The sequence below is a fragment of the Cyprinodon tularosa genome, unplaced genomic scaffold (assembly GCF_016077235.1).
Source record: "Cyprinodon tularosa strain WSP-4 unplaced genomic scaffold, ASM1607723v1 ctg48, whole genome shotgun sequence".
NCBI classification, from domain to species: domain Eukaryota; kingdom Metazoa; phylum Chordata; class Actinopteri; order Cyprinodontiformes; family Cyprinodontidae; genus Cyprinodon; species Cyprinodon tularosa.
Genome location: NW_024039207.1, coordinates 707,108 through 726,076, shown reverse-complemented (window position 1 = coordinate 726,076; position 18,969 = coordinate 707,108). Strand labels below are relative to the sequence as shown.

Genomic DNA, 18,969 nt, shown 5'->3' with positions numbered 1-18,969 from the left:
TTATGGTGTGGGGTTGTTTTTCAGGAGCTGGGCTTGGCCCCTTAGTTCCAGTGAAAGGAACTCTGAATGCTTCAGCATACCAAGACATTTTGGACAATTCCATGCTCCCAACTTTGTGGGAACAGTTTGGAGCTGGCCCCTTCCTCTTCCAACATGACTGTGCACCAGTGCACAAAGCAAGGTCCATAAAGACATGGATGACAGAGTCTGGTGTGGATGAACTTGACTTGCCTGCACAGAGTCCTGACCTCAACCCGATAGAACACCTTTGGGATGAATTAGAGCGGAGACTGAGAGCCAGGCCTTCTCGTCCAACATCAGTGTGCGACCTCACAAATGCGCTTCTGGAAGAATGGTACAAAATTCCCATAAACACACTCCTAAACCTTGTGGACAGCCTTCCCAGAAGAGTTGAAGCTGTTCTAGCTGCAAAGGGTGGACCAACGTCATATTGAACCCTATGGATTAGGAACGGGATGTCACTTAAGCTCATATGTGAGTCAAGGCAGGTGAGCAAATACTTTTGGCAATATAGTGTATATATATATGAGTAAACTCCAGTGATGAAAATGAAACATTTGTGATGTTTTCTGATACTATAACATTTGTGCTGAAGTCCTCTTACACTCCGGATCTGTGTTGTCATCATGTGCTCCTTGAACCCTGGACCAACAATTTCATAACGGTAACCTGTTAGTTGTTCCTAAGAAAGGCGTTGTTTTAGAGGTATATTCTTTCCATGGTATTTTAAGCGAGATAACGGTTTCCAATGAATTTTTCACATTTCCAGACCAGAAATGTTCTCAACCATCTGTGTATATAAGGGGTTGGTTCAAGAGAGGCAACATTGCTTCAGATCCTCAGAGGAACCTTCTGGACTTTCTTGTAGAGGTAACATGCATGTTTTTATTTATTTATTTTTTTAAGGGTTTATCAGACTACAATCATCAGTTTAGATGAGAAATTATTTAAATTAGCTGCTATGTGTAGTTCTTCTCTTAAGCATCATGATGATGCAACAGAATGTTTTCTAAATGCAGGTTAATCTATTGGTAGTCATTCTAAATGTCTTAATGCAACCTCTTTCTCCCATCAGAAGTGACTTACTGCCAAGAGTAAAAATGGTGAACTATGAAGTCACTGTGCATAACTCTGAAAGATTTAAGGCCTACACTAGGGAATATATATACATCACGTTGGTGGGGGAAAAAGGACAAAGCAAAACAACATGGCTCTCTGGAGCAAAATCCTTCTTAGGAATGGTAGTACACGTTTTTTTTTTGTTTCAATATGTGTCTCTTTGTTAAAACAAGTTAAGTTATTTCTTCTGTATCATGTTCTCAATTGTCATTGTTTTAGGAGTTAAAATGTACCATAACCACAGAGAAAGCTCTTGGAAAACTGCAGCAAGTAGTGGTTCAGAAGAAGCCTTTGCTTTTTTTGAATGACCATTGGTTTCCGACAAAAATAGAAGTCAAAACTGACACAAATGAAACCTACATCTTCCCCCTGTACACCTGGATTACTGACAGTGAGAAACACTACTTCAGAGAGGGTCAAGGTTTGTGCAAATTCATTCAACTTACATCTTATTGCTATAAACCACGTATGTCCAATGATTCTACTGTAAGGTTGCATTATACAGATCATTTGTCCAATGCTTAAAGAATTAATCTCAGATTATCAGTTTAAAACAGATAGACAAATATGCATGATTTAATATTATTACCATAATACAACCAGTCCTCAAGCACTATTGAATTGCAGCATGTAGTCTTAATTTGACTAAATATTAGTGCATAAGGGAGAATTTCATCATTATTTCCCCAAAAATGAAAACTAGGCTAAACCTAGAGTATGATTTTACTCATAGCCACCTTTTGTCACCTGGTTAAATACCCTTTAAGAAAGGGCATGAAGATAAAATACTTTTAAGCTTATTATTTGATGAGTATTTAAACTCTAGGCAGAACTGGGTTTATTGATGTTGCTTTGCTTTTTTGTATGATACAGTTTGTACGCATAGTGCTTAAAGTTTGAAGGTTTAGAAACAGGGCTGTCAAGGAGCCATAGTTCATTTTTCTAGCACTCGTTTTGATATGAGTTTATATATTTGGGGTCATTGGCTTTCATGTTTGAAGTGTTTCACTTCACATCAACCATTTAAGGTCAAATTGAAGAATTTTTAATTAGTTATTGTTTTACATTAATAAACGATTTTGTAGTTTTCTATGATATGGCCTCATAAGGGTCCTGATACTAGTGTAAATCTCTAGCTCTCCATGGATCTTGTTATATTTTCTTTTGTTATCAGAATCAGAAAGTACAGTGATTGTTCAAGCTTTTTCGTGCCTTATGAATAAATAAGTAGAACACGAAATTATGGTGATTAACATATTCAGATATTTCAGCATCCCTTTGTAAGTTAAAATATTAAAGGTATCTATCTATCTATCTATCTATCTATCTATCTATCTATCTATCTATCTATCTATCTATCTATCTATCTATCTATCTATCTATCTATCTATCTATCTATCTATCTATCTATCTATCTATCTATCTATCTATCTATCTATCTATCTATCTATCTATCTATCTATCTATCTATCTATCTATCTATCTACACACTATATATATATATATATATATATATATATATATATATATATATATATATATATATATATATAGTGTGTATTAGTAGTGGGCATAGATTGATTTTATTAATCTCACTGTAAACTTAGCATTAATCTAGATTAATCCACATTATGGCTCAATTGAATAGACTTGATGAGAAAATTGATTGAAATATGAATGAAAATGGAACTTTTAAATGTATTCTTTTGTCAGAAATTATATAGAATTGTGTTGATAGCAAAAAAGTTTCCTTTTCGTTCATATTTCATTCTAATCAGTGTGCGAGAAGGAAGGTAACTGTTGGCACAACACCTGTGTCTTTATAGCTGGATTCATGTCAGCACGTCACGTTCAATATGGTGATTTCACAGTACACCTACACAGGTTGGAAGTCTGATTCATTGTTACATCCACGCTATATATATATATATATATATATATATATATATATATATATATATATATATATATATATATATATATATATATATATATATATATATATATATATATATATATATATTCGGAGAGAGAGAGAGGTGGAAAAAATTACAATAAGAGTTTATCTGAACTGGAAGTGTAAATCTGCATCTTTTACCTTAACTCTAAATTCTTGCTATGTTTGCTTTAGCTTTTATACCCTCTAAGGACCCTTTCGACTCATCCAGTCGACAGGAAGAGCTTGATAATCGGCAAGAAGCATATCGGTGAGTGATGAGAGTTGGTATAGAAATGACATTTATGCCAACAAATCTTTTTCACTTTTGGATGACAGATAATTATTTATAGGACTGATCCAATAATCTGAACAGAAAACAAAACGCTGAAGGTAAAAACTATTTACTTTAACACCTTTTCAGCTGGAAAACATCTGGAGAAGGACTACCTGATCATATCAAAGCAAAAGAACCGACTGACCTGCATTTAGACGCCCAATTCATATTGCTCAAGGAAATATGGCTTAACACTCAGGGATTTATAGCGTAAGTCCTTATGTTCTAAATGTTGATGATAATCAAACTTTTCTCTGTGACTTTGCACAAACAGACAGTATTGAAACATCTTGCACGTATTATAATGCATTCATTTCAGTAACAGTGTTTCTTCTAACTTCATAGCTTCATTTGGGAAAAAATTAAATCCTTTTTTAAAGATGGTAAATGGTCTGATTTTAATCAGATTGATGAAATGGCGGACTGCAGCGAGAACAAAATTTTGGGTATGTTCTATTATGATTGGATATATAATACATATATATTTTGGCATTTAGTTAGTCCCTTATAAATTCACACCCTCACACATGCAAAAAGCAAGATGTAAATTCTGTCCTTTGTTACAGACTATGTCAAAAACAACTGGAAGGATGATGATTTCTTTGGCTACCAGTTCCTGAATGGTCTTAACCCCATGGTGATCAGACGCTGCGAGACCCTGCCTGACAACTTTCGTGTCACTGATGACATGATCAGTCAGCACAGCAACGGTCCCTCTTGGCTGGATCAGGAAATGCAGGTGATTCTAAAATTGTTTTTATGCTAAAAGCCTGATTGTTAAAAAAATGTGATATTATTTACCAGAAAATGATCAATAAATATATTTTATATTTTTGTTTCTACAACAGTGTGGCAACATATTTCTGTGTGACTACAAGCTGTTGGATGAAGTAGAAACAAGAGAAATCCATGGAAAGCAGCAATACCTGGCGGCTCCACTTGTGCTGCTCTATAAAAAAGCTGATGATAAACTGGTGCCTATTGCAATTCAGGCAAGTTTTATTTGTCAAAAACTAATTGCGCTACGCACAGAAATAATTAACAAATGATTCTGTCGGAAAATGATAAAAAGGTCTTCATTATGAAGATATCGATTGCACCAAGGTGGGGTTATGATTGCAGAAATCTCTGTTTTCTAAACCTGAAAACAGGGAAACTCTGACTTTTCCTTTTCATAAAGAGAGAATTTCCTCAACCTGTCTTTCAATCACCATATAAACATCCTCCCCAGAGCTAACCTGGTCAGTAGCAGGTGTTGTCTGTCTCCGCTCTCCTTACAGCTAATCAGGTTGTTTTATTTCCTCATTTAGTACGTTTTTGTCATAGTTTTGTGCATAAAAAATATACATATATCATTTTCTAGGTCCGTTAGACACATTAGGTTTTAAAATCAAACATTGCAATGTCTGATTGACGAGGATCTAATTAAAGTATGATCGGCATTAATTCACAGAGAATTAAATATTTATAGGGAGAGGATTCTACAACTCAGTTGACAGGTTACTTGTGTTGGTTTGTTTAATATGGGTTGTTAGATATTAAATCGGGTTTCACTGTTGCTATGTATGTGCCTCGGCGGCCACCGTACCCCCGTGTTACGTAGGGGATTGTTTTTCCCTGTATCCTGCCAGTTCTATTCAGTAAAGCGGACCGCAACCTCCATATTACCCGTCTCCTCGTTATTGAACTAACCCGGATAAATACATGACAATTGGCGACGAGGATGCGTCTGACCTCACGTGTAGTGTTTTTTTTTGGGGGCAAATAGCCGTTTTGTTTTCAAGTCATGTGCGTAGTTGGCTGTTTCTGTGCTAAATGAGCAGCACCTCCTCGGATGAAAGCGCGGGAGGAAGCGCCGAAAGTTTAGCACTGCTGGGGCAACAGAGAAGCGACGCCGAACGGGAAAGTTCATTTCAACCGACCGTCAACGGACAGATAGACGGCAGGCAACGCGGAGAAACTCCTTCTATGATGGCGGGTGTTGTGGGGGACATTGGACCGTTTGATGACACGGTGGAGCAATGGAGCGCCTACACGGAGCGTTTTGAATTCTTCGTTCTAGCCAATGGGATCAGCGCAGAGAAAAAGGTAGCCACCTTTCTTACTGTAATGGGCGCAAAGACTTTCAATGTTTTTCGGGCACTGGCACAGCCCAAGAAGCCAGGAGAATTCACATATGACGCTATTGTTAAAACTCTAAGTGACCATTTCTCACCCAGGCCATTGATGATTGCTGAACGTTTCAGATTTTATAAACGTAATCAGGAGGAGGGTGAGACAGTGACGATGTTTGTAGCTGCGCTCAGGAAATTAGCAGAGCACTGTGAATTTTCAGAAGACACGCTTAAGGATGCAATTCGTGACAGGCTGGTTTGTGGACTGCGCAGCGAGGCCACTCAGAGAAAACTGCTGACTGAGGACAAATTAACTCTAAAAAAAGCAATTGAAATCAGTGTGTCAATGGAATTGGCTGCAAAGGAGGCACATCAGCTGAGTGCATCCACAGCTAAAGTGCTGAAGATTGCAGGTGCAGAGGACAGCACGCCAACAAGGCCATGTTACCGCTGCGGCCAAACAGGGCACATGGCAGCAGAGTGCTGGTGTAAGGAACTAGACTGCCATGCCTGTGGAAAAAAAGGTCACATTGAAAAGGCTTGTCGCAGTAAAAAAAAAGGGACTAGTTCAACGTACAGAAGCACAGACAAACGCAGGAGAGCCGCTACACATAAAAAAACGGTGCATGTGATGAAAAAGGAAAGTGACACCAGCGAATCTACAGATGATGAGGAGGTGCCCCTCCACATTCTGTCGCTAGCTGGAGGGTCTGACAGCTACTGGACAACACCAATACTGGAAGGTAAACCAGTACGGATGGAAATTGACACCGGGGCAGCAGTGTCGCTAGTTTCAGAGACGGTGTACAAAGAACACTTAAACCACTTACCAATCCAACAAGCACGGGTGGTGCTGAAGACCTACACAGGGGAGGCAGTGGCTGTGAAGGGCCTGGTCAATGTTAAGGTGGAGTTAAATGGACAACGCGTAAAGCTGCCCCTATACGTTGTTCGTGGCAACTACCCGTCCCTGCTAGGCCGCTCGTGGATGGATAAGGTGCGGATTGACTGGCCTACTATCCGCATGCTTAGTCAAGGTGAGACCGCCCTAGAAGCTGTCTTAAAGAAACACAGCGAACTTTTCACTGAGGGATTAGGACACATGAAAAGTATCACTGCAAAGTTAACCCTAAAACCAGGCAGCATCCCCAAATTCATCAAGGCAAGGCCGGTCCCATATGCACTGCGTCCGAAAGTAGAAAAAGAGCTGGACAATCTGGTGAATAGTGGGGTGCTCGAACCTGTGCTTGTCAGTGACTGGGCTACCCCAATTGTGCCCGTCCTTAAGAAAAACGGCAGTCTACGAATTTGCGGCGATTTCAAAGTGACTGTTAACCCAGCCTTGCAAAATGAACACTATCCGCTGCCCCTAATTGAAGACCTTTTTGCAGGTCTAGCAAATGGCAAACAGTTTAGTAAAATTGACTTGAACCAGGCCTACCTACAGATGCCGGAGTTACTGACAGTCAGCACACACAAGGGCCTTTTTCGGTACCCGCCGTTTGGCTTTTGGCATAACATCGGCCCCTGCACTCTTCCAAAAGGCCATGGATCAGATTCTGGTGGGCCTCCCAGGGGTGCAGTGTTACTTGGACGATATCCTTATAACGGGGAGGGACAACGCCAATCATCTTCACAACCTGGACATGACACTACAGAGGCTGAGGGAACACGGACTGAAAGTCCGCAAGGAGAAATGTGAGTTTTTTCAGTCCTCCATTGAGTACCTAGGTCACGTGATCGATGATAAAGGTCTACACAAGGCCCCCTCCAAGACCAAAGCCATTTTGGAAGCCCCAGCACCACAAAACGTCAACCAGTTACGCTCATACCTGGGGCTCCTGAACTACTATGGTCGGTTCATCCCCAATCTCTCCAGCTTATTGAAGCCCCTCCACTAGCTACTGAGGCACGGTAAGAAATGGGAGTGGTCAGAGGCTTGCCAGATAGCTTTCACCAGCTCGAAGAAAGCCCTGCTGAACTCGGAGGTGCTTACACATTTCAACCCTGCACTGCCACTTCAGTTGGCCTGCGACGCATCCCCCTATGGAGTTGGCGCGGTGGTCTCACACATCATGCCGGACGGCACGGATAAACCCATCGCTTTCGCCTCTAAGACCCTTAATAAGGCTGAATGTAACTATGCACAGATCGAGCGGGAGGCACTGAGCATCGTGTTTGGAATAAGGAAATTCCACCAGTACCTTTTTGGAAGGAGATTTACGCTTCTAACTGACAACAAACCACTGACAGCCCTGCTGGGGCCACACGCGGGCATTCCACCATTGGCCGCAAGCAGAATGCAGAGATGGGCCCTGCTGCTCTCAGGCCATGATTATGACATTAAGTACCGCCGATCCGAATTGCATGGTAATGCGGATGGCCTCTCCCGCTTACCGCTCCGCGTAGCAAAGCCAATGACCCAACCAAGCGACATCTTCTACTTCCAGCACGTGAGCGACACCCCTGTCACTGCTAAACAGGTGCGACGTGCCACCCGAAACGATCCGGTGTTATCAGCTGTAATGGATGCCATCATAAAAGGCAGGAGAATCCCAAGCACGCCTGACATCAAACCATATTTGGTCAGGCAACAAGAGCTTTCTGCACAGTTGGGGTGTTTGCTGTGGGGCAGAAGGGTCATCATACCCCCTTCTCTGCGGGGCCCAATGCTGAAACAACTCCACGTCGGGCACTGTGGCATAGTGCGTATGAAGGAGCTGGCCCGCAGCTATTTCTGGTGGCCGGGGCTAGACCAGCACATCGAGGACTTTGCAGGCCGCTGCACTGCCTGCCAAACTGTGCGAAACGCACCTAAACCAGCAGCAGTCCATCCATGGGAATGGCCCGCGGAGCCGTGGCAGCGTATACACATTGACTTTGCGGGACCATTCGAAGACAGAATGTTGTTGGTGGTGGTGGACGCTCACAGCAAATGGCCAGACGTGGCCATCATGCATTCTACAACCACCAGGAAAACCATTGAGCGTCTGGAGGAAATGTTCAGCCGGTATGGAATACCGGAACAGCTGGTGAGCGACAACGGACCCCAATTTGTCGCAGAAGAGATGGAGGCCTTCCTCAAGATGAATGGAATTCAACACATTAAGTCAGCACCCTACCACCCGTCCACCAATGGACTGGCGGAGAGATTCGTACAAACCTTGAAGCACAGTCTAAAGGCTTCAGTGTTCCAAGGTTCCCTTCATCAGCGACTGTACAGTTTCCTGCTGACTTACCGAAACACACCACACAGCACCACTAAGGCGTCGCCCGCTGAACTCCTCCTGAAAAGAGCGCTGCGCACCCAATTGGATTGCATACGGCCGCAGTCAAGGAGCCAAACTGTCCTGAGCAGTCAGCAAGAGCAGAGCCAACGTAGGGCAGGCACACCACGGTCTTTTCACATTGGTGACCCGGTCCTAGCTCGCAACTACCTAAGGGGTCCCAGGTGGGTGCCAGCGAAGGTAGTGGCCATTACTGGGCCACTGTCATACCAAGTACGCACCAACGATGACTTAGTGTGGCGTCGTCATACGGACCAACTGCTGGCCAGCAAAGGCCCTGCCCCGGAACCAATGGGTTCCCCCCCCGCAAGATATCTCCGACGGGGCAGACGAGGTGGAGGACCAGGCCGCCCCTGACACCCTGTCAACCACCCTTCAAGAGGACAACATCACAGACCAGGTTCCCCAGCCCCCATTGACAACGGATTCAGCGCCACCGTCGTCTCCGGTGACCCACCATCCTCACCGGTATCCCACGCGGGAGCGACGGCCTCCTGACCGCCTGAACTTGTAGTTGATGGACTTTCATATCCTTTTTTCTTGTGGTTTGGAAATTTTGAAGTTAGGTGTTATCCCCTGTTGGGGGTACGTTATCTTATTCTGGGGTTAGTGTTACTAAATAGAGGGGGAGGAAATGTTAGATATTAAATCGGGTTTCACTGTTGCTATGTATGTGCCTCGGCGGCCACCGTACCCCCGTGTTACGTAGGGGATTGTTTTTCCCTGTATCCTGCCAGTTCTATTCAGTAAAGCGGACCGCAACCTCCATATTACCCGTCTCCTCGTTATTGAACTAACCCGGATAAATACATGACATGGGTGACATGTGGATCATTTAATTTTCTTATTTAAATATATTCACAGTACATGAAGAACTACTGCAACTATTTTCAGATTACTCATAAGTAGATTAATTAATTCCTCAGAGGAAAATGAATTACTTTAGGGTTAGGATTAATTTGATGATAACCTATGGAGCCTACTGGTAAAATATGAAGCCATTCTATGGGCCTGATAGTTGCTAATAACAAACCATTATCATCCCAATAACAAATTTATTGGGATGATAACATACAAAGCGCTGCTGCAAACAATCATTTAGTATTTATTTTGTAAAACAAGACTGAATCAATAAGAGGAGGAACCCATTAGATGATGCACAGGTTCTATATATTAGTTTTTAGACTTCATCTTCATCTGCTGCCAGAAGATTTCACCTAAATAGATAAATTGATCTACTACCATTCAAGAAATAATACTGTGATGGTATGCCATTTTGATATGTAATAGTTTTACTGAATATGTATTCCTGATATCTGAAAAAACATTCTTTTTTTTTTGTCTAAATTACCATTTCAAACAAAATGAAATTTCCCACATGTAGAATAAACATTCTCGATGTCTAGAAATGAATTTCAGATCTCCATATTCCTAATATTACTGGTCAGGATTTGCATTATTTTAACTATGACATTTTTTCTTTTCAGATACCATAAATACATATTCAGTCAAGCTGATAAATGTCAAAATGTCCACTTAAAACGTGTAAACATTTCAGGATATATAAAGCATAATTCTTATAGTTGTGTTTTGTACTTTCTAAAATTCAGTTTCAGAAAATATATTATTACTGGTCAGTCTAGGATTGTGATTTTATATCAGGAATAATTTTATTATAGTGATCTACAAATGGAACAAAAGAGAGGAGAGTGCTTTTAATAAACATAAAATGGCCTGCCATAGTGCACTACATGTAAACCCAACTCAAGCAAATATCTTCTCCTCCATCTTCCCCTATTTTGCAGCTGTAGTGCTGTTTCTCTGTGTCCGAATTAGTACTCCACTGATAATGGCTTTTCATGCTTGTTGTGCATGCGCTTACCTCAGAGTGGACCTACTTAGAGTGGATTGAACTATTCATAGCAGCTGTTGTGAAACTGACAACTCAGAGTTCCCGACGTTAGGCTAGATTAATTTAGAGTTGGAGATTTGGATCTGAGTTTATTAAACCTGCTTCGTCAAATGGACCCCAACCACTCTATTATTCTTCACTGATAGTTGACTCTAACAGGAAGAAAAGCTTCTAAAATATTATATATATCTTAAATAAAGGAGGGCAAATGCCAATGCAATTTAAACAAGTTAAAGTGATTAAATATCAACTCTTCAATTTAAAACCAAAACAGTCCAAGAAACCATAACATAGAAATACAATAAATAATTATTTAAACTTCCAAGGCTTTTTTGTGTGCAATAATCACTAACGAATTTAATTCCAAAGCGTAAATGAACCCTTACACTGCCTTATTATTTTATAGCTGAAGCAGAAGCCAGGACCAGACAACCCAATCTTCCTTCCTACTGATTCTCCGCAAGACTGGTTGTTGGCAAAAACTTTTGTGAGAAGTGCAGAATTTAATTTGCATGAGCTCAACTTTCACCTGCTGCGCACTCACCTGCTGGCTGAGGTCTTTGCAGTGTCCACGTGGCGCAACTTACCTATGGTTCATCCGCTGTACAAGGTAAGTGAACCTGCAGGACTGCAGGCTTCTTAGCATAAAGTTTAGATTTGCTGTTTCTCAATTTCCTGTTTTTAACAGTCTCTATATAATAATAATAATAATAATAATAATAATAATAAAAATCATCATCCTAATAAATTGTAACTTCACTACATCAGAGGTATAGCTCTGGAATGGTTCAGGTCATACTTGGTTTACTCTATTTCTTCCTCTGGTATTCTCTCATGTGGCGTTCCCCAAGGCTCGCTTTTGGGTGCTTTCCTGTTCCCTCTCTATTTGCTCCTGCTTGGATCCATACTTAAAAAGCATGGGAGCAAAAAAGGATTGTTTTAGCATTGCTATGCAGATGACAGTCAAATGTATGTCCCTCTTAAAAAGAAAGATGCTCGCTGAACGTCTCTGAACGTTTTAGATTATGATGAAAAAAAGACTGAAATGTTGGTTTTTGGTGACACCACTGGAACAGATCTGGGCCCAGCATATCAAACCAATCATCACTAGCCTAGGAGTAAAGTAGATACAGATTTGAAGTTTGATAGCCTGATGTGAAGTTTATAAATCAGGTTTTACAATTTGAGACAGATTGCCAAAATAAAGCCATTCTTTCAGGGCAACAGTTTGAAATGGTAATCCACATCTTTGTTACCACTCGGCTGGAGAATTGCAATGTCCTCTATATAGGGGTTAGTGCCTCCTCCATCTTCCGTCTCCAGAAGTTTCAAAATACTGCAGCGCGCCTTCTGACCGGCACACGCTAGCATGAGCACGTCCCGTTCTTGCTTCACTCCACTGGCTGCCCATATATTTTGGCATCCCCACCATACCTCTCTGAGTTTTTACATCTTTATAGATCAGCTGCTCTTGATAAATCCTAAATATAAGCAGAAGCTCAGAGCTGCTGTTGTAGCTTCAAAGCTCTGGAATGACCTGCCTCAGCACATCAGACAGGCCTCTTCTCTAGCTTTTTTAACTCTGTTGTCTAAACCCACCTTTTCCGTTTTAGCTTTTGACACCTAGCAGGACAGTGGACTTTATTTTAATCCTTTTATTCCTTTGATCTTTAACCCAAATTTATTGATTTGATTGTGTGAATGTTATTCTTACCCATGTTTTAGCTGTATTATTTATTTTGTACTGTATTCTGTACAGCACTTTGTTCTGCTGTGCTTGTTTTATAAGTGCTCAACACATAAAATTGGATTGGAATAATGATTAAAGCTGTCAGATGAACACAAATTAAAAATGAATGTTTTGCAAAATGAAACAACAAAAAAATAAACTTTTTTCAAGATTTTCTACAATTCTGGATGATAATTGATAATTTCCTTAGACTTAATTTTTTTTTTATTTTATAACAACATTTTGACTTTGCAACATCTTAAAAAAGTATTTATTTTGGTACTAAGTGAAGAAAAAGTTGGTGCAGTACCGAGTCCAATAACAAAGAAATAATTGTCTGGATAAAACAAATTATTTTCATGGATTAAATTTTTTAAAATAACAACAGGCCATATTGTGAATGAGTCCAAATGGAACAAAACTAGCAAATCTACTTTTAAAATGTAAGGAGATATAGTTGCAAAAATTTTAAGAAGTAGAAGTAAAACGTCTAAAAAATAATTACTCCAGTAAAGTATAGATAGCCAACATTTCTACGTAATACGGTAACAAAGTATTTGGACATTTTATTGACACCTCCTCATTTATCAAAGATTATAATTATAAGGTTCTTGCCTCAAATGATCTGAAAACTTTTTGTAGAACAACAGCAACAGAAAAGTGACTTTTAACTTAATACTCTGAGCTCTTGAGGGGCGGGAACAATATACCAGGAATTTTGCGCGTTCTGGATCTTGTGTTCTTGCCAGTTGGGGCTTATGATGTGTCATGAGCACATGACAATGCTCAAGTAGGCATATTGAGAGAGGGCCATTTTTCCTTAGTTTAATTGAATGTCCAACTTCATACACATTTTCTGAATTAGCCATTGTTTGTGTTTGGCACAAGAAAAACCAAAAGGCATGAGGGTTAATGATTTTTTTACTCTGTCCTCAGCTTCTCATACCCCACACTCGCTACACTCTGCATATTAATGTCCTGGCACGAAAGGTCCTAATATCTGAGAATGGTGTCTTGACAACGGTGAGAAAACATTGTTTTGGTTGGTAACGACATTTGTGTTTTACAAATGAAAATATTTTAACTTGTAATACATTTTTCATTAGGTGGCATCTTCGGGTGGAGAGGGTATGTTCAAAATCCTGGGGAAATCCTTGTCCTCAATGACGTACAGATCCCTCTGCATACCTGATGACATTGCAGATCGTGGGATGGAAAATACTCCGAACTTCTACTACAGAGATGATGGACTGAAACTGTGGAACAGCCTACACAGGTACAATTGGTTATGTTTTAAACTTGGATTATCAAACATGTGAAAGACGTTTTGTTTTTTTCATTTAATAACTACAAAGTCACTTTCAGGAATTTCTTAAAATGCCTTTGGTATTTTTTCTTTACTAATTTAAGAAATTATTTTTATAATTGAATATTCAGCTCTTAATTTCCAGATGTTCACAATGATTTCTAATCTTTAGTTTAAATTATTCCTTGAAAAAGTTAAACACCTAATTTACACAGAATTGGGTAGTGACTGGATTAATATTCTGTAAACATCTACATAGAGGAGGTTTTTTACCCTGTTACTCACTTTTTTTGTTACTGTGTTATTTATTTTAGTATTCTATATATCCAAACTTGCAAATAATGTCTGTCTACCTGCTTTATTTCCAAAATTAACTAAAATATTATGATTAAACTATTACTCAGTGTTTAAGTAGTCTTTTTAGTTAAGACCAGCTTACTTGGGTAAAAAAATGGTGTAGTGCTTTTCTTACTTTAGTACAATTTGTTGAGTACACTACCCACTTTTGGGTAGAACTCTAAGTCGTTTTTAGTAATTTAATAAAGAGATTATGGCCTCAGAATGATGAATTGGTCCAGATAATTAGTCAAAATTGTAGACGGATCAGGGCATCTTTACTTAAAATATACATCACTGCCAATCAGAAAACTAATAGCTTATGAATGCATGTCAAATGCAAAGATTGATAATAATGCCATTTATTCAAGGCACAAGATAATTAATATAATATATCATTTTAAGGTGGAAAAATTTTTTTTTATTACATTTAACAAAACATTTTAGTTCTCTTCTCTTTCTATATCCATTTATATTAACTAATTTTACACTATTGTAAAATGAAAGGTGTCCCTATCTTGTTCATATGGCTGTGGAGTAAGTCTTTAATGTAGTATTAATCTATTTTGAATAATGCAATCCTCTATCTGAAAAAGATTTGTTGCAGGAATCCTGAATCTCTACTACAAGACTGACGAGGACGTGGAGGAGGACCCTGAGCTGCAGAATTGGATAAGGGATATTTTTCGACGTGGATTTCTTTCCAACACAAATTCAGGTCGGTTTTCAGTTAAGCTCACATAAGAAAATTGTGTAAGGTTCTACATTTGGGATTATATTTGCCATGCCCCCTCTTTCAGAATTTATGGTGAAGACATTGTGGTTGGTTTTCTGGTACAGACTTGGTATTTATTCTCACACCAATTGAGATCAAAGGCTTTAGGGTTTACTCACACTAAACATCTAAATCAGGGTTAGTTTGTATGTGATTTGTTTTGGACAAGTAAAGGTGCAGGGCTTAAAATTGAGAGGAAAAGCTTTATAGAGTTTTGGTGCAGCAACAGCTCAAGTTCCCCGTCAGCTTTTAGCATGTACACAGCAAACTCAGACTCACTCTTATTACTAGGAATGCTCTAAGGAATGTTAAAGGTTAAAAAACTCTCTCCTCAAGAAAAAGAAAATTAAGGCTCACTGTACACACTATTACTAATGACTTATCCCTGGGCTACACTAAGAAAGTCTATTAATCCATAGAATTAAAAATCAAAAGCTTCACTGTTGCTCAACCCACAAAGTTACCTGATATCACAAAGGATTATTTTAGCAAATCAAAAGAGTAATGTCTGACAGTTAAAAATCTCTCTAGAAGGCCTTTGATTTGTGCATTTAAAATGTATTCAAGTCTGAAAAACCCAGATGATGATAATGTTGTAAACATTGAGTCCATGTAAACCTTTTTGGATGAGCTGTATATAGTGGAGGCATACAATCTTTAAATAGGAAGCAAATACTGTATATATTTCTGAAACATTTTTTTTATTTTTAGGAATCCCAAATAAATTGACCACAGTGGCTGATCTGGTCAAGTTCGTCACCATGGTGATCTTCACTGGCTCGGTCCAGCATTCTGCTGTGAACTCTGGACAGGTCAAGTTTTATATTTTACATGTTAGATATACTCAGCAATTCTTTGATACATTATCCTTTAACTATATTAATGTTGTTTAAATCTTGATGGATTGATGGACAGAATTATTCCAATTTCTGACTTTTATTTATATACACTTTAATCTCACAGTAATGGTATAGTAAAGTAAGACCGAAAAAATAAATAACTGAATTTGCTAAACTTGTGAACCAAAAAGATGTTTATTTGTTTTATGCAAATCACTGTGTTGTAAATATTCCCCAGTCTGGTTTTTATTATTGTCGAACACATCAAACTGTTGATTCAAAATGTTTTATTATTCATTAAATCTTATGACAAGTTATTTGTTTACCCCAGTATGACTTCGGTGGCTGGATGCCCAACCTGCCGAGCACCATGGAACGTCCCCCACCGACCGAAAAGGGGAAAGCAAGTGAGGCCACCATAATGGAGGCACTGCCAGACAAATCAACAACATATAGTACCACAAACACCTTGTATGTGCTGACCCAGGAATATGCTGATGTTGTAAGTGGGAAAACCTCAACAAACTTCAGTAAAATACACTGGTTTTGTATGTTTGTCTATTTATTTTTAGCCCTTAAGACAAATCGGTGAAATTAAGACTAGTGTTCAGTATATTTTCATTTTATTATGCTCAATTAAGCTGTTCTGGTTGAAAACATTTGAGATTTGTTAAACAGATTTTTATATGCTAGAAAAGTTAAAAGAAAAGCAAAATACACTTTAGAGATGCTAAGATGCTAAATATTACTTTTAGTTGATATAACTTGAACTAAATGCAAATTTCAGTAGAAAATATTATAGCATGTTTTTTTATTTCCTCAGGTCCCTTTAGGCAATTACCCAGAGGAGCATTTCACTGAGAAGGAGCCCCACAGCCTGATTAAAGCATTCCAAAATGAGCTGAAGCAGCTGAGTGATGAAATCAAGAAAAGAAACGAGAAGCTGGATGTCCCATACGAATACCTGGATCCGGAAAAAATTGGAAATAGTGTTACTATTTAAAAAACTGATGTTTGAACCCCCTTTCAACCAAATTTAGATACAGATTTGCAAAAGAAAAGAAATCAGGAGAAAATGTTTTTATCTGATCCTTTACTGTAAATATATTCAGAGTAAATGTTGCAGTGTTAAAGTAACACTTTAAAAGTACAATCATTATACAGAGCAGGGACATTATAGTGGACTTTTTTGCAAACTCACTTACCTGACTGTTCGGACAGATACTCACTGCTTTTTGCTTCGTTGGTCACAACTAGTGATGGTGAGGGAGCCTCATGAGGCATTTGAACCATTTGGCTTATTGCTTCATGAGGCCTCATCTGCACATGTCACCACCTACTGGTGGAGTTCATAAATTCAGTTAGTAATATAATATGTGATGCTTGCAATTATTTGTGTTTTTTTTTCCTAGTTAAGTTCCTTTAAAATTGTTCATGATTAGTGTGTATAAAAAAGTCCCTTGTAAGGTTTTGGGTGTGTGAAATTTCTTAGAAAAGAATGATCTTTAAATGTACACTGTCATTTTAGTGACATAAGCTCAAACAGCAGTGTTGGGCACGTTACTTTGAAAAAGTAATTAGTTACTAGATACTTCTCCCAAAAAGTAACTGAGTTACTAACTGAGTTACTCCACAATAAAAGTAACTAGTTACTAGTAAAAGTAACTATTGCATTACTTTTGCGTTTTCGCCCCCGTAACCCTCACCACCCGGCCCCCACCTTCTCGCCGTGTTTTTCAAAAGCCAGTTGAATTGGTATTAATATCATCAGGCTGCATTACCTCTACTCATGGGTGTGAAGTTTTTTAGATCTGGTGAGTGTATGAAATTAATAACTGGGGATGTCTAATTCTGAAATCCTGTGTATTTTGGTTGTTATGGATACTGCAAAATCCATCTATCTATCCATCTATCCAGATTTTTCCCTTTCTCCATATAGGCTAACATTTGATCGCTCACACTCTTTGTAGTTCCCCTGTGGTGCGAGCTGTAAGGTTTATTCAATGATGATTATACAGTTAATATGTGTGCATATAAAACATTGAGGAAATGAGATGCTTCACTTGTTTACTGCAAACTGTCATGCAACGGTGGTGGAAAATTAATGATGTTTGTGCAAAGGCTAAATCACAGTTATCAGAAGAGCACACTGTTCTGTGATTCAATCAGAGGAGCATTCTGTCCTCTGACTTCATCAATTGCCTTGTCAGAAGAACACTCTGTTTTGGAACACACTTCATGTGTTATGAATTGCTAATAAAAAGGGCTCTGCAGAGGAAGTCCGTTAGAGAGTTGGGTGTAGCTGTCTCCCTCTGCAGAAGCTGCTAAAAAAAAAACACTTTTCTGTGTGGACTCAGTTCTTTTTTTACGAACCTACATTTTTGAACCTAACACGAGCACAGGGCAGCTGTTACATGCCTTTAGCGAGCATGCATGTTTGCCGTTACTTGCGCGGTGAATCGTGCCGCCTGCGCTGTGCAGAGATGCCGGGGAAACTGTATCTGATGGGGAAACGCAGCTCGACGTATCACCGGTATTTCCATCTGGAAAACGCTGTTTTGCTGCTGGAGTCCTCCTCACCCTCCAACTCTCTGTGTGTGCTGTACGTTAACACCCGCCAGCAGAAACACCCACCTACCCAAACGACAGACGTAATCTCACTATACATCAGCCATTCTCATCCTCCCGTCTCTCATGACAAGGCACGCACGAGTCCTCTCATGAAAAAAATGTTAATTGTGTGACCTGAGTAATGTGCAGTAACGGGGTGTTGGCAATGGTAACTGCATTATAGTTACAGTCAAAGTAATTAGTTAGATTACTCATTACTAAAAAAGGTAATGCCATTAGTAACGTCGTTACTTTAAACGCCGTTACTCCAATCACTGTCAAACAGACAGTGAAAGTGCTTGTGCAACTTGGGCAATGATGAGTAAAATAACAGGTGTTATTTTTATTCAGAAATAATAATTTTATCAACAGTTTTTGGCTTCAATCGATTCCTTTTTTTTTTTTTGACAAAACCTCACAGGCCTTTGAAAACACTTGTTCATAAGGCACTAAAGATGCTGGTGTTGTGCCATATGCTATGATCATGGTTTTTGGACATTGGGAACCAGTGTCCATATTTCGTCTTGACATGATGACCAGAGAAGGAAATAAAGGTTTGGGGAATAACCAGCTATAAGATCTCTCCAACCCCCCTTTTTCAGAGGTGTGACTTCCGAGCCCCCTCTGCGTGAGAACAGAATAAACCAC

General features: G+C 39.3%; 2 protein-coding genes across 2 annotated transcripts; both read left to right on the top strand.

The window, feature by feature from the left end:
• Window positions 1–791: 791 nt before the first annotated feature.
• Window positions 792–3,627, top strand: LOC119794437 (polyunsaturated fatty acid 5-lipoxygenase-like). Its single transcript, XM_038302014.1, has 5 exons — window positions 792–891; window positions 1,097–1,262; window positions 1,360–1,561; window positions 3,272–3,347; window positions 3,501–3,627. Exons 2-5 carry the CDS (start codon window positions 1,122–1,124, stop codon window positions 3,625–3,627), a joined length of 546 nt encoding a protein of 181 aa, XP_038157942.1. The 5' UTR covers window positions 792–891; window positions 1,097–1,121.
• Window positions 3,628–3,790: 163 nt separating this feature from the next.
• On the top strand, window positions 3,791–18,037 carry LOC119794446 (hydroperoxide isomerase ALOXE3-like). The gene is made up of 10 exons (XM_038302031.1): window positions 3,791–3,859; window positions 3,980–4,152; window positions 4,262–4,405; window positions 11,133–11,336; window positions 13,392–13,478; window positions 13,562–13,731; window positions 14,694–14,815; window positions 15,584–15,684; window positions 16,043–16,213; window positions 16,535–18,037. Exons 1-10 carry the CDS (start codon window positions 3,829–3,831, stop codon window positions 16,712–16,714), a joined length of 1,383 nt encoding a protein of 460 aa, XP_038157959.1. The 5' UTR covers window positions 3,791–3,828; the 3' UTR covers window positions 16,715–18,037.
• The last annotated feature ends 932 nt before the right edge of the window (window positions 18,038–18,969 follow it).

What these genes read in the sequence shown, in the direction of transcription:
- LOC119794437 (XM_038302014.1), top strand. Translation starts at nt 1,122, where the DNA reads ATGGTGAACTATGAAGTCACTGTGCATAACTCTGAAAGATTTAAGGCC. An exon ending in CTACTTCAGAGAGGGTCAAG is followed by an intron (nt 1,562 to 3,271) that starts GTTTGTGCAAAT and finishes TGTTTGCTTTAG; the next exon opens with CTTTTATACCCTCTAAGGAC. An exon ending in AATCGGCAAGAAGCATATCG is followed by an intron (nt 3,348 to 3,500) that starts GTGAGTGATGAG and finishes ACACCTTTTCAG; the next exon opens with CTGGAAAACATCTGGAGAAG.
- LOC119794446 (XM_038302031.1), top strand. Translation starts at nt 3,829, where the DNA reads ATGGCGGACTGCAGCGAGAACAAAATTTTGG. An exon ending in TGGTGCCTATTGCAATTCAG is followed by an intron (nt 4,406 to 11,132) that starts GCAAGTTTTATT and finishes ATTATTTTATAG; the next exon opens with CTGAAGCAGAAGCCAGGACC. An exon ending in CCCAGGAATATGCTGATGTT is followed by an intron (nt 16,214 to 16,534) that starts GTAAGTGGGAAA and finishes TTATTTCCTCAG; the next exon opens with GTCCCTTTAGGCAATTACCC.